Source organism: Phoenix dactylifera, chromosome 16, assembly GCF_051530095.1.
Source record: "Phoenix dactylifera cultivar Ajwa chromosome 16, Ajwa_hap1_PhDact_Kaust_v1.1, whole genome shotgun sequence".
Lineage (NCBI taxonomy): Eukaryota > Viridiplantae > Streptophyta > Magnoliopsida > Arecales > Arecaceae > Phoenix > Phoenix dactylifera.
Window position 1 is genome coordinate 9,088,555 of NC_143205.1, and position 14,567 is coordinate 9,103,121.

A 14,567-nucleotide genomic window follows, 5' to 3' on the forward strand; every position below is an offset into this window, starting at 1 on the left:
ATTGTGCAGATAACGAATAAGGACTATTATTGTACTAAATAAAAGAAATTTAATCTTTAAATTTATTGGCTATATATGGAAGTTTGCCGCAGTCACAAGTTGGATTCAATAGAAAATCAGATTAAATTAACCACAGAGATTATCTCATTACCAAAAGTTGTCCAACAAGTATTAATATATCTAACAAAATCAAATTGGCGACAGCATACCTAACTTGTGGGGCACACTGACCCTACGTAATATTCTTTCATCATCAGTACCAATTAGACCTCTAAAGAATGGATTCTCTTATTTTCTCCCTTATGCTTTTCTCGCTTCATTTTTTTTTTTACCTAAGGTTATGATTATTACAAGACTTTTCATTTTTCTAATGCCAACATCAGAAAAAAAGATTCCTTACTAGTTAATTTTTTTGTTCTTCGTTTCGTAAACGATTAAACTATGACAAAAAGGTCCGGATGAATGCCGACAAAATGATTTGCAACCCCAGCCATACGCCAATGCATTTAAGCGGAAAGTCGTTTTCGGCCTACTTCCATGCAGCTAGCGATGTGGTTTAGAAATATGACACATTGGAAGAGAACTTCCACTGGTTAGCCTGCGTTAAAGCTTCTCATCACCCCTCAGTACCCCGCCTATATATGCACACACCTCTTATCTCCTCCTTTCTATGCTCAAAGAAGTTTGTCAAAGAAACCAAGTCTCTCTCTCTCTCTCTCTCTCTCACACACACACACACACACACAGAGGCCATGGAAATATCTGATGTTCCAGATCTGACACAAGAAGATCATGAAAAAGTTCTTCAGAAGCTGCGAGAAAGGAACACAAGGTAGCAAGCAAACCACGGCTTATAATAGGGAAGATGCATGAAAGAGGGAGGAGACGATAGATGACATGCTGTGAGTTTTCTAGGTGTTTTATATGTGTGCATATGCTTTGATGTGATGTTAGGTTGGGAAGTGATGCTCCAAAGGTTGAAGTCCGGTTCGAGGATTTGTCTGTGGAGGCTGAAGTTGATGTTGGGAGAAGAGTTCTTCCAACCCTTGTCAATACTACCATCGACGTAGCCCAGGTATGCATGGTCGTTTTGGCTCCCATCTTTAACTCTCCACGCAGTCACTGTGTCACACCTTTATTGCAGCACATGGTGGATCACCCGCCGTTTGATCAGGAATAGAGATGTGTGAGATGTGTTTCTTCGGTGCATGTAACCCTGTGAGGCACATGCTAGCTTGCATCGATGCATTGCTCGTGATCAGAGTGGTCTGATGAGCGTCTAACCGGATGCATGCATGATCCCAAGATTACCTTCTAATCTTATTATTTTTCTTAACTTCATATTTGTGGACAGATCCTTTGTAATTAATGGATGTTAGATTTCAACTTTAATGATATCAAAAAATGCTTAAGTAACATATATAAAAATATCACTGAAAAAAATCACTCCGTGTGTCGTATTCTTGTTGCTCCCTTTGAATTGAAACCATAAAGTGTGCCATTTAACGAAGAAAAGTGATTAGTGCAAGACACTTAATTTGAGTGCTCTATTCCTCACCCTAAAGTGGACCATTTGATCACCCTGTGCAATTTTATCCATGCATCTTGCCTCTAGATTCGTTAATATGTGGCTAAATGGAGAGCAATGATGCATCCTTCACATCCCAAGAGATACTATTCAGCTGAATCCTTGGATTTTGTTATTAAGTGCCAAAGATGTACTGTATTCGTTAATCATAGAAAGTTAATTCAACTTCAGTTTTGTTGACTTGCTTTGCTCAGTACCCCACAAACACAAAAAAAAAACAGGAGATTTGTTATCCCTCTTTGCTCAATTACTTATTTTCTATAAATCATTTCACTTCTCCTATTATTTCTGTGGCCGGGTCTTTTTCTTGTCAGTCAAATAATATATGGTCTTATATGCAAAAAAAAAAATCAGTTTAATATTTTTTTTTAAAAAAAAAATTTGGAGGTCCCCATCCTTTTGAAATCATCGAATATCTTATTTGTCATATATTTTCTATTCTTTTTACTTTCTTTCATTTGAAATATTATAGTAGGAAGTAGATTCCTGCCAACTTGGCTAACAAAGAAAAAACCTAACCCAAGAATTACTAGGAAACAAGAATGAACTGTAGAAAATAAATAAAGGCCCGCATGGTTTCTTTCTTAGGGTAGTAATTGTATCACTCCTCGGCTCTTCAAATTAATTATTGACATTGTCATGCCAAAATAATTAAAAAATTGCACTCGTTAATGGCACCGGATTTCATGTTGTTATGATTCAATCACAATAATCATCTGAATATGCTCTCTCTTTAACACACGTATTTTTAATGATATCTATTACTTTTCCCACCATCGATTTTTCCATGATCACTATGAAGGTTCTATCAATAGTCGAACTTTTGTGACCACATCTTCCATGTACTGTTGAAATTGTTCATCAGTAATAATTAGCCGTGGGTGCATGGTATTAATTATCATCAATGTGGGGTGGGTTCTTTGAATTATTTTCCATCAAACCAGCCATTATTGATTTCTTTATCTTCATTGAAGCTCGTGTTTTATATTTTTTCATGACACAATTAATTAGGCAATAGGCAATAGTCACTGTCACCATCTTTTTCATAATAATGGAGATTTCTATTATTGACCGAATCTGATACTAGATTTGTACGGCCATAAGTTGCAATATTTGATACTGATTATTATAAATTTCTTTTTGAGATCTCTAGACAACTCAATTGTAGATTCTCGTAGCTTCGTGAGTGGCGGATCAATCGAATCAAATTAAACCTCCATCTGGTTATTAAATTACCATTGGGATCAATTCCTTGAAGATTGGATTTAGACATGCATAGGATTGGCACTTCATAATTCCTTGAAGTAATTATGATTCTTTAAATCCCAAACTCATAAAATTTACATATTTATAGACTACTACTTTGCTAACAAGAAAAAAAAAAGCAATTTAAAATTACTAAAAACAATAAAATCATATGATTGGATCGAGTGGCTTTGTCCAGTTCATGATAAAATATCAAGCATAAACCTAGCCCTGCGGAGATAAGCTTGACACATCAGCATAAGATACCTAATGCGCCGACATAGTCGAGGCATTATGTTTTTTAACATGATTAATCTTAACCTAGGTAATGGCTCAAATGCCCTTCACATTTTAGAGTAGGTGATATTGTTGCCTGTCACCCTCCATAGGTGAAGTGGGTATCTAAACAAACACCAAACCCTTGGATAGTTGGATGTGCTGATGGGTGCAGCCAATTCCAGCCGGTTGCTTGACATGGTGTTTTCAAGTCAGACAGGCCAAGAGTTGAAACCGAGCCAAAGTATTGGTAAACAATGACTAATACAATAATATAGCTCTAAAGAGAATTGTGCTTGTTGTTCCTCGGTAACACCTTTACCTTCTTCTTTGTTGACGAAATGGGTGAGAGACCATAAAAATGGCTAATTAGCTTGTAGAAATTTAAGTAGGTAGTATCCAATCTCATACCCTGTATAACATGGCACCTATCTGCATCATGAGGCAATCAGCTCTGATAGGAACTAAAATGGTGTCAAAGGCCCCATCCATAAATGTTCACTTCCCACTAAAACATATTGTGTGCACTTGTTCTTCTACTGCTACTAACACTGCAGTAGAAGTTTTGGATCTGCAGCTGATATATATGTAATAATATGCAGAACAATTAGAAGAATGACTCTTCTTCTTCTAATGTTGTAGTATAAGTTTTGAATGGGTAATCAACAGAAGTCTTATAATATGAAGAGCCAATTGCTTGAGTTGGTAAAGTCATTGTATGTTGGCTTGGGTACTGATTTCGGCAGGGTTACTTCTCATCATAGTACTTAAGAATAACTCGATCCAATATTTCTCATAAGCAAGATAGGCTACCACTCTGGAATCATGAATGGATAACGTAGTGTATCCCAAGTGTTCACGGAAAAGAAAGAAAAAAGAATAAGCTACATCGAATTCGAGTTTCTAAGCAATGGTTTATCAATGATTAATCAAAAGAATTGTTTTATTTTATAGCTGGGGTTTGTCAGGTTTATTTAGACATCTCAAATTTTGATCTCTTTGTTAGTAGTCAATTTGGGTTTCGCACCGAACATATTTTATTGGGGACTTTTATGCCTTAATTTAAAATAGTAGAAATGTGCATGTGTACAAGTTTACAGATGTACGTGCGAGTGTACGTATGCCTTGATTTGTATTTTAATAACAACTGAGTTTTAACATTTTGGGCAGGAGCTAATGGGATTGCTAAAGTTATATCCCACGAAGAAGAAACCTGTTAAAATCCTTCATGGCCTAACAGGGTTAATAAAGCCTAAGAGGTAAGCTTTCTGTCTTCACCTAAATCCTCATATATTATTGAATTGTTTGCGTGTATGTTAAATATAATTATTTATTCTCTTGGTAAGGTTGGCAAAAGGTTGATCCGTGCTTGATTTAGCTTCTCTGATCTCGACGTAATTGCTTTTAAAATAATTCAAACACTGATAAAGGGCCTAGGTAGAGATAAATCCATTCACTCATCCTTGTATTCTATATTATAGTTTGAAGAAAGGCAAGTAGTTATACCTTAATACCGAAGTATTTTTAAAGAAAATTACAGAGTTCATTTTATTTATGTCACAAGAAAACTCCAATCTTTCACTATTTATGCACATATACTGGGGCATCATCGGGTCCTCACCCATGATATAATAAATAAACTGGACTCCTAAATACTTATCCTCATATGGGTTGGGTCTTTCCTCTCAAAGTGCTCGGTGACTTTTCGCATAACTACTCCAATGTCTTGGAAAGCTAGATGCGGCCATATCGGTCAAATAGGCTTCTTCATAATAACAATGTTAGTCCTTGTTCAAGAAAAGATAAATATTATTTTTTTTTTATGATAGTTATAACAATAATCCTATTTTTCATAATTCAGAAGGATTACTAGATTCGATATAGACACTCTGGCCGCTACAATTAGGTGATGCAACAAGAAAGAAAGAAAAAGACAATTTGATCGATGAGGTTTTGTGCTTCGAAGATTAGTATGCCAAAAAAAAGTAAATTGAATTGGAGAATCCAAAAATCTCTATGTACAATTTCCTCCTATAGTCCATTCCCATAGTCATCACAAATAGGAGAGGCTTCATGACTTGCACGTTCCTCTTCCACATCTTCAACAATTAATAATTGCTTCCTTTCTTTCCCCTTTGTCTTCTTGCAATCTGTAGATAGGGTCTAGTTTTCCACACTAGAAGCATCATATCCAACCTTAGACTTTTTCTCTTGTGTAGTGCAGGAGTCTTTTTCTCTTTCTATATCTATTTTTCTATTTTTTGAGAGTACTCTGACTCTGTTTTTTTTTTCTTTTCTATTTTTTTTACACTTTGTTTTTTGTTACTTTTGTAAGAGCCTGGAATTTTAAGGTAAGTTTCCCAAGGGATGATGGCAAAGGTTTTCAAAGAAAAGCACAAAGAGCTTGAAGGACAGGGCCGGCCCGGGGCCTTAGGCGACCGCCTCAGTCGCCTAAGGCCCCGGGCCATTGGAAGGCCCACGGGAGGCTAACCAAAAGGAAGCAAAGGCTCCATACAAAACGGGATCAGTAGCTGGCTACGGCCTACGAGTCTTCCCCCTTGATGGAAGGGAGGTGGAGAGTTTCCTGGCCTGCAGAGGGGCAACTTGGGATGTTGGGGACAGTAGTTTTGTTTTGGGTGGGGAGAGAGAGAGAGAGAGAGAGGAGGAATTTGGTTGGCTTGATAGACGCCTGAAGCCACTCTTATCTTTCATCCCTTCTTTTTTTTGGTTTTGGTCTTGGTTTTCCTTCCTTAACATTACTCCTGATCCAGCTGGGCCATCCGGAAGAAAGATAGGGGGATTGGAGATGGACTTCTTGGAGGGTGGAGATTCTTTTAGTTTTCTCCTCTCGGTTTCTTCTCCCCTCTTGGGTGGTAGAGAGAGAAAAGGAGGGAGGGGGTTGAATGGCTGCTGTGCTGTGATGTTACAGTTGCTGCTTGGGTACTCACTCGAAGGAGAGATGGTGGGACGGGACTTTTATTAATTAGATGGAGTGAATTTCCCATAATGACCCTACTTTTTCTTATAGAGAGGTTCCTTTATGGACAAATTCTTTTCTTTACCTTGACCATGAAGTGCCATGGGAAGACCTTTTCCTATTCGGCTCTTGCTTGATATGGTAAACAGTATTGCCAAGCATTATCTCAGTTTTTTAATCAGTTTCATGGCCCTTCATTTAGAGTAATTACTTTTATGTGCTTCCATTCAAGAATTATATTAAATTAAAAAATCTTCTTGTCTATCTTTGTTAGATTCATGTATCTTTGTTGAAATAGTGTACTTGATAGCTACCTATTTTCATATATTTTATAAGTATTTTATATTTATTAAAAAAAATATTATTAAAAAAAAGGCCTCGTTCATTGGATTCGCCTTAGGCCCCAGAATGTATTGAGCCGCCCCTGACCATTGGCATCGGATTAGCCAGAAGATCATGATTAAAGAGAGGATAAAGAGTAGCGTAGGTCTAGGAGCTTTGACCTTCGAGGACTTATATCACCATCAAAGCATCTTTTGAAATAGATAAATCTAGACAAGGATAGGGGTGTAGCATTTGGCGGTAGTAGAAATTCTAAGTTATAGCTACTCTTAGGGTAAAAACTACTGGTAGATTAAGAAGTAAGATAAAATAAAATGCATAGATTTGGATTATTATTGAAGGATTTTTATAAGGTACATTTTCATATATTTATACTAACAAATAATAAGTACCTACTCTAATGGTTGCCACCATGTCTAGCCTCCACTCCTAGCAATTTTGATAACTAATGTCAATTATCCTCCACTATGCATGTTTATTGGCATAGTTGCCTTGCACCAATTGTTAGGCCAATAATCATATATTTTCAGCCTTGATCTATTTAGACGTCTTACATTGGCCATCTTTCTTTACTCCAACCTACAATATAGTCTTCTATACTTGCAAAATATCTTGGAGACCAATTCAATTACTTCAACCTATACCTGCCAACCATCCGACTTCATACATTTTATTTCTGTGGTTAGCCTGTCGACCTGCTTAACAACACTGCTAAATTCTACCTCTTTGGTCCATACCACCGCAAGTAAGATTTCTCATAGTAGGACCATATTCAACCTAGCAATTAAGGGTCACGTAATTACCATTTGTCTTTACTTCATCAAACCTTAGCCATATGGCGCTTACTCATCGCCCTCTACTAAATTTGGATAGGGTGTAAACACTTTGTTTTTTCTCCCATCACTTGGTCTCTTGCGGACAAACTATGTCAAGTCTCTTTCTAGCCATTGTATCTATCAGTTCAATCATTATGTCTGTCAACCATCATATTTTCCAAGTTGCTAAATGTGTCCGACTTTTCTAGACTAACTTTTTTACCCACACCCATTCATTGAAGTATGCAAATCCTTACCCACTTTTGACAACATTCAAGTTTTGATATGGTGCATTTTTTTTGAGGAGTGCCATATTTAACCATCTCCCACTTTTTGCTACACCTGATATCTATGCAGTACATTACTAGTAGGGAATACCCCAACAGTTTTCTTAGGATTCATACTTATTAAGATGTGACTATGTTTTCATATTGACTGTCAACCTGCTACAATTCACCTCCTTTATCCAAGGTTGAGACCAGTTATTAACAAAATAAAGTCCTTACATACAAGGTTTATAATTCTAGTTTCATTTACAATATTTGAATTTCTCTTAGCTTATCTTTTCACAATGTGAATAAATCAAACTAATTTCTCTATTTTAATAAATTTATGTTAGGATGACTCTTATCCTTGGATCTCCCGGATCGGGAAAGTCGACATTCTTGAAAGCTTTGTCTGGAAAATTAGATTCCAAATTAAAGGTAAATGCTTACAAAGGCCTCTTAAGAATGGAAGAACGCAAGTGCATTAGCCTACGGTATATTGTTTACCTTTTGTTATGTTTATTGGCTAGTATTTATTAATTTTACTTGATCTAGGTCACTGGAAGAGTCACATATAATGGACAAATAATGAATCGTTACATTTCTCCAAGAATGTGCACATATATTGGCCAATATGATCTCCACCATGCTGAGATGACTGCAAGGGAAACGTTGGAGTTTTCTAAAGAAATGATGAGTGCTGAAGATGCATTTGGTGAGAGAATCTGGTTCTTATTCTTGTCATACCCATTATTATATAATTACAAATTTTTAAAAATACTATCCTTTTTATTCTTTAATGAACACAAGTTTAATAAGACTTCAAAGCAAACAATAATTTTTGGAGGAAATAATAATAATCCGTACTATTTTAATGATAGAAGGCATTGTAGCTAGACTGAGCTGTTACTAAACTTCTTTGTGTACGTAGCTGCATCTTACAAATTAATTTTTATTTTAATTACACCGTTTTGAAAGTCTAAATGCTAGAAAACCACCAGAAGATTGCACCGTGCTGTTTTCTCGAGCAGCAAAGACTCAAGTGATCCATGTATTTAATATCTGTGATCTCACAAATATGTTGTTTTTCTTTCTGAAAGAACCCTATCGAAACTCTCTTAAATCCCGCACTCTCTCGAAGGTACCCTCATCATAATATTGAAAAAATCTCCAGCAAATCAAATTTCTCTCTCAAATAATCTTTCTTTCTGGCTCTCCTTTCTCCTTTGGTAGAGAGAGAGATTTGGCTAAACTCGAGTGCATCTCCAAATAAATATGGTCAAGTCTAGATGATCCAAGCCATTGAATACAATCTACTACCTCTAAATTATTTACACACTAATACTCATATAACTTGGAGACCCCTAGTTGTATATCAAGTAGACGAGAAAATATATATTATTTCATATTATTTAAACTATTCAATATTTTAACAACTTGATGCATGAGCTATGAATTTCTAAATCACATGATTTTTACCGTGCAAATAGTTTAGAAATAGTAGATCATATCCATATGCATGGATCATCAATATGAGATGCCCATTGTTCCATCTACACCAAATCAATTTTGACTAGAGATCTAATTGAATGTAGCCAAGTCCATCTCTCAAGCGTAGATATGTAACAAATAAAGAAAAATCTAATAAAATATTTTCATTTCCGTAAAATCATGCCAAAAAAAATATATCTCTTTTTTTATTCTTTGATTACTGTAACAAATAAACTATAGAAAGTAAAATCATCGTAAAATGAATAACAAAATATCATCATAAAAATCTTATGAGTGAAAATAAATTAAAAGGTAGAAATACCAACTACATATAAATAAGGAAGTAATAAATTACTGTATTTGTTAGAGTAGATAAATATGAAAAATTACAAAAAGTCTATAAATGAATAAGAAAATCATTATTTTAATACATTTTTTATCATTTATATAACTATAATTTAAAATTTTCTATTATTTTCCTCAAACATGGATTGCAAGTTCTTAGGTGCTTTATACGTTAAGTTCAATCTCAATTGTTTTCATTTTCAAAGAATCGTCCGAAAAGGTGCCTAAAAGAGACATGGAATCAAGCACAAATGAAGATAGAGAAACAAATGCTGTTGCGAAGGTATTTATTTCTTTTGTTAAAAATTTAGCTTTATTTTCTTGAAAGTTTCATAACTTGAACATTTTTTTGCCTTCTGAATATGTAGGAGCCAAGTTCTGCAAAGGAAGAGGAAGAAGACTTTTTAATCAGCTACATTCTAAAGGTACATATGATCCCTTTAATCAAAAGTTGTGGTAGAATATGGTTACTACAAGTCAGTTATGGCCTCCAAAACAATATCATATACTTATGATACGCAAACCAATAAGATTTCAAACAAGATGGCCGGACCCCTTTTTTGTTAAAATAGAAAAGAAGGTATGACTTCAAAATTGTAAGCAACTGAGTCGTCTCTTTTGTCGCCCGGCACTCCGGAAATTTTCTTTGAACGTCTGCATCGGACGTTCCTCTTCATTTGTATTCCTTACTTTTCCGTGATCCAGCAGGATATACTCATGTTAGAGTTATATAAAATGAGTAGCCGTTTTCACTATAAAAAAAAAAAATTGTAAGCAACTTAGTGCCCAATAAAAATGGCAGGTTGCAACGGTAATAAGCAATTCCAATATGTTTGATCAAAAAAGTAGGGAAAACAAGGAAATTTGTAACGCTAGAGAAAAATCTTTGCAGTTTGTATTTTTGTCACCTATTTTTGTAACCTAAAATAATTTAAATGTTAATATTCTGGAAAGAACCCTAATTGAAATGGTAATGAATCCATTGCTGATGCTGTAGCGAAATGCTTCATCATGCTTGACATAATTTGGTTAATCAACTTGTGCCTGATAATGATGTCAAGATTCTTTTTCTACAATTTGCAGATGATACTTTGTTGTTTCTTAAGAATGATATCAACCAGATCTATCTATTTGAAGTAGTCCCTGGTCTGCAAATCTCTCCATAAATGAACTTATTCATTTTGGTGAAAACAATAACTCTGATAATTGGCTTGCTAATGTAATAAATTGCAAGAGCTCTTCTTTTCCAACTTAATATCCGGGTCTTTCTTAGAGGCCATATGGACTAATTGAGAGAGGTGATTGGTTACCAGGCATGATAAAAATTAAAAGAGGTTATAGCAGGTTGGTCTTTTAAAGTCGTGTCAATATGGGTGACCTACTTTGGTATAGTCAGTTCTTTCTAATCTTCCTATCTACCATCTATCTATTTTTCGGGCTCTTAACTAGATTATAAATAGAATTGATTGAATCAGAAAAATTTCTTTTTCTAGAAAGGTGTCAGCTATGAGAAAAGTGGGTTTTGTTTGGCAAAGTGGAAATCAGTGTGCAAAGAAAAAGTTCAGGGTTGCCTTGGAGGAAAAATTTTCAAAAATTTTAATGTAGTCTTTGTTTCTAAGTAGTAGTTTTTGAATACTGATGCTCATATTTAGAACACATTGGTTTATTTTAATTATGATAGGAGAAGTATTTCGAGCTCAGGACCAACTTTTCTATGGCTTCTAAATTTTGAAAAGGCATTCCTAAGGCTTGGGACTATTTTTATCATGGTACTCCTTTTTGGTTGATAATGATTGCTCTATAAGTTTTTGGCATGTTAGGTGGTTAACTGAGCATCCATTAAGGGATTTATTTCCGAATCTTTATTTCCGACCCGAAATAACAAGTTGGAGACATGGCAATAGTTGCACACTCGTCGGGCATTACCCTGCAAGCATGCGAGGGATCCATCACGATATCTTAATAGAATAAAGCCATGGAATAAAATTAGAGCAACTAAAATCCAAATTTATTAATTAAAAATCCCAAAACAAACAAGAAACTTCAAGAATTTTATTCACAATAATCTAACATCAACTATTGTCCAAATGTCAAATAAAAGAAAGAAACCTATAAAGATGCTTCCAATATTTATACTAAAAAGATAAATACTAATTATACACTATCCAAGCATTCTACTCATGCATCTAGTTACACTCTCATTTCGTACCTCTTCAACAACTAGATCTCTGGATTTGTAAAAAAAGAAAAGAACAAATAATGAGCTCAATAGCCTACTAGATGAATACCTCAATTAGATAATTTAAGTAATATATTAAATAGATTTTCTTGCTAATACTAAGTATATAAATAAAATTATTGTATGTAATAAAATAATTTCATAATCAAGAATTCTTATGTCTGTTCAAGTAATTATATTCATATTCATAAGAATAAGAAAAAAATTCGAAATATCGTAATTCAACTTATATCCTATGGAGTTAGACATAATACTATACTTATACCATATAGAGTAGGTTAGAAAACTATACTTATACCTACAGAGTGGGATAGGATATGTCGTACTTATGCTTTGAGGAGTGTGTCAGAATACCACATTTATACTATGTAGCAAGGCTACAATAATGAGTTTTAAAACAATTAAAATATCAATGCATAACCTAACTAGCAAGGTCTATATAGTCAAGCTCAAAGTCCAAAATTCAAAATGTAGCAAAGCTATTTATAAAACATATATATATATATATATATATATATATATATATATATATATATATATATATATATATATATATATATATATATATATATATATATAATTTTAAGCAATACGCACATTCAACAAAAGACTTCTAAACATATATGCATAATATTTGGTAAGAAAATAACATATTCAATTTATTTTCCTTTTAAAACAAAAGTTCATAAAATTCATTATTTGCATGTTAATCAATTTATTATTTATTTGATATCAATATTTACTCAAAGTAAATAATTGAAAAATCTAGAAAATATGTATCATTATTTACCTTATGAGCATACTTAGCAAATAAATCCAATAATTCCAAAAATTTTCTTTAGAACCTAATTTCCAAAGTTATATTTATCAAAATATGGCCATGAAAAATTCTAAAGTACAATTCCAAGTACTCAATACCACTACATAGTATCAAAACTAACAATTAGAGAAAATTGCAAAGAGAATAAGGTAGCTGTGGAGAAATATGAGGAAGAGGTGGAGAAAGAACAAGACTGGCTGGTGTGGTGCCCAACAACTTGGATCAACTTGGATCAATCTAATCTAGTTAATTCAACCAATCACTTTGGAAAATGTGAGTTCAAGTAGTCCAAAAATATCGTGACAAAAGTTATTAATGGCGAGATCTAGTGATGCCAGCCGATATGTCGATCCACATGGATCAATCAAGGGGCAAAGAGAGGGAGAAAGGGAGAGAAAAGGCATGCTCTACTAACATCCACGGAGAATACATGAAGAGAAAGAGAGAGAGAGAGAGAGAAAGAGAGGGAAAAAGAGTGCACGAGAAATAGAGAGGGGTCTTGTCATGGCCTCTTTTAGGAAAGAGCATGAAAAAAATGAGGGTGATGGTCCCATAGTAGCGCCAGTGGATGACTATCAAAAGACCAGCAATAGGCACCAACAGACGACAATGGTGACTAGAACAAGAGGAGAAGAAGAAGAAGAATAAAAAAGAGGAAAATAGAGGCCGAAATAGGGGTCCTGGCTTGGCATCAGGACGAGCCTCGGCATTGACCGGCATCAATGGCTTTGGCATCTAAGCACAAGGCCATTGAGAAGGCTAGACCAAGGGAGAAGAGGGAGATATCTTCGAGTTGAAATAGGGGAAAGATCACTAAAATAGGAGATAAGCATGGGAGGTGAATCCATTAGTTTCTCAACAGATACTCAATCGATGGTGATGGCATAATGACAAGCAGGAAGGAGGAGAGTTGGAGAGGTGGAGATAGTGGTATATCTCATCTCCAATGAGCAGGCCATTGTAAGGGTGAGGAAAAAGGTGGCAATGCAAGAAAAGAAATCAGCGAAGAGAGAGAAGAGAGAGGGAGTGCTCAATGGAGATTCATGGGGAGGGGTTTAGGGGTTTAAATAGCCACAAAGGCTAAGGTTTCCTAGCCTCCAGTAAAGTTTGGGGTGGAGTTGGGAGTCGGTCTCCTCCAACTCTAACAAGGCTCCAACCTTGTGGTTGGGCTACTTGATGCCTTTCAGGTTGGCATGACTTTACAGGCTGGGCCTCACAATTGTTCTTAATAAAATTAAGATGATGTCATTGCTGTTTGTTGTGATAATTGTGGAGAAATTATGTCTAGTATTGTCTAGAAGAAATCTGATTAATGATGTTATTTTCGAGTATAGAAATGATGGAAATCATTGCATTTCATAGTCCCAATATCTTTATAATAAATTCATTTGCAAATTCATAATTTTTGAGGTAAACTGGATGGTAGCGCTCCTAACATCAAAAAGATTCATATTCCCAATGAAGTAAAAAATCTTTATGTAATTAGCTTCTAAAGGAAGAATTTTTATAATCATAATCATAATCAACAAGACTTTTCTCAACTAATAGAGATCGGCTTTATGGATCCTCATTCACCAAACTGATGTTATTCCAATTTTCTCTATATCCTTTCTCACAACCCCCATTCCTTGTTACTTTATGTCTTCCCTTCTTTTTTCTACCATCTTCTATACAAAGCAAGGTACCTCTTTTTACTAGAGCCTCCTCAAATCTTCATTATACATGTACATCCTGTTAGGATCCCTCACATGCCACAGAAAATTCAAAAAAAATTTCAGATTTGCAGCGGAAGGGCATGCGCGAGATCCCATCATCACATAAACGTATTTTTAAATCATCGTTTGTAGATAGATTACGATTAAATTCTTTTAAACATTTTATATCATTAGGAAGATCAGATCTTCATCTTGTGCGGATAGATGGTCTCCGCAAATCTGATATTCGTGAATTTGTTGAAGGTTCGATGGAAGCCGCACATGCGTCCGACCTCTACAGATATCCACACGAAGTAGTGAACCTATCAAAGCTCTCGTATCTCCCCGGGGTGCTAGCTCCCTTGCAGAGATTACTTTAGATGGTTGAGATCCTCTCCTTTGAATCAACTCTTGATTGTCTTGAGAAGAGGAAGAAGAAGAAGAAGGAATCTAGGAAGAAGAATACAAG

At 35.0% G+C, this 14,567-nt stretch overlaps 1 protein-coding gene across 5 annotated transcripts in view; it reads left to right on the forward strand.

Moving 5' to 3' along the window:
- The first annotated feature begins 541 nt into the window (after positions 1 to 541).
- The window catches only part of LOC103704782 (ABC transporter G family member 45-like), an 82,586-nt gene continuing 68,560 nt past the window's right edge, over positions 542 to 14,567 (forward strand). The window contains exons 1-7 of one of the 5 annotated variants that reach the window (XM_088713031.2): positions 542 to 832; positions 955 to 1,075; positions 4,280 to 4,368; positions 7,863 to 7,947; positions 8,065 to 8,224; positions 9,552 to 9,628; positions 9,714 to 9,770. In XM_088713031.2, the coding sequence (XP_088569157.2) occupies positions 642 to 832; positions 955 to 1,075; positions 4,280 to 4,368; positions 7,863 to 7,947; positions 8,065 to 8,224; positions 9,552 to 9,628; positions 9,714 to 9,770 (780 nt within the window). In that variant the 5' untranslated portion in view covers positions 542 to 641. The remainder of the gene's footprint in view (positions 833 to 954; positions 1,076 to 4,279; positions 4,369 to 7,862; positions 7,948 to 8,064; positions 8,225 to 9,551; positions 9,629 to 9,713; positions 9,771 to 14,567) is intronic. The other 4 variants (XM_088713030.2, XM_088713032.2, XM_008788216.6 and 1 more) reach the window with 4 other exon arrangements.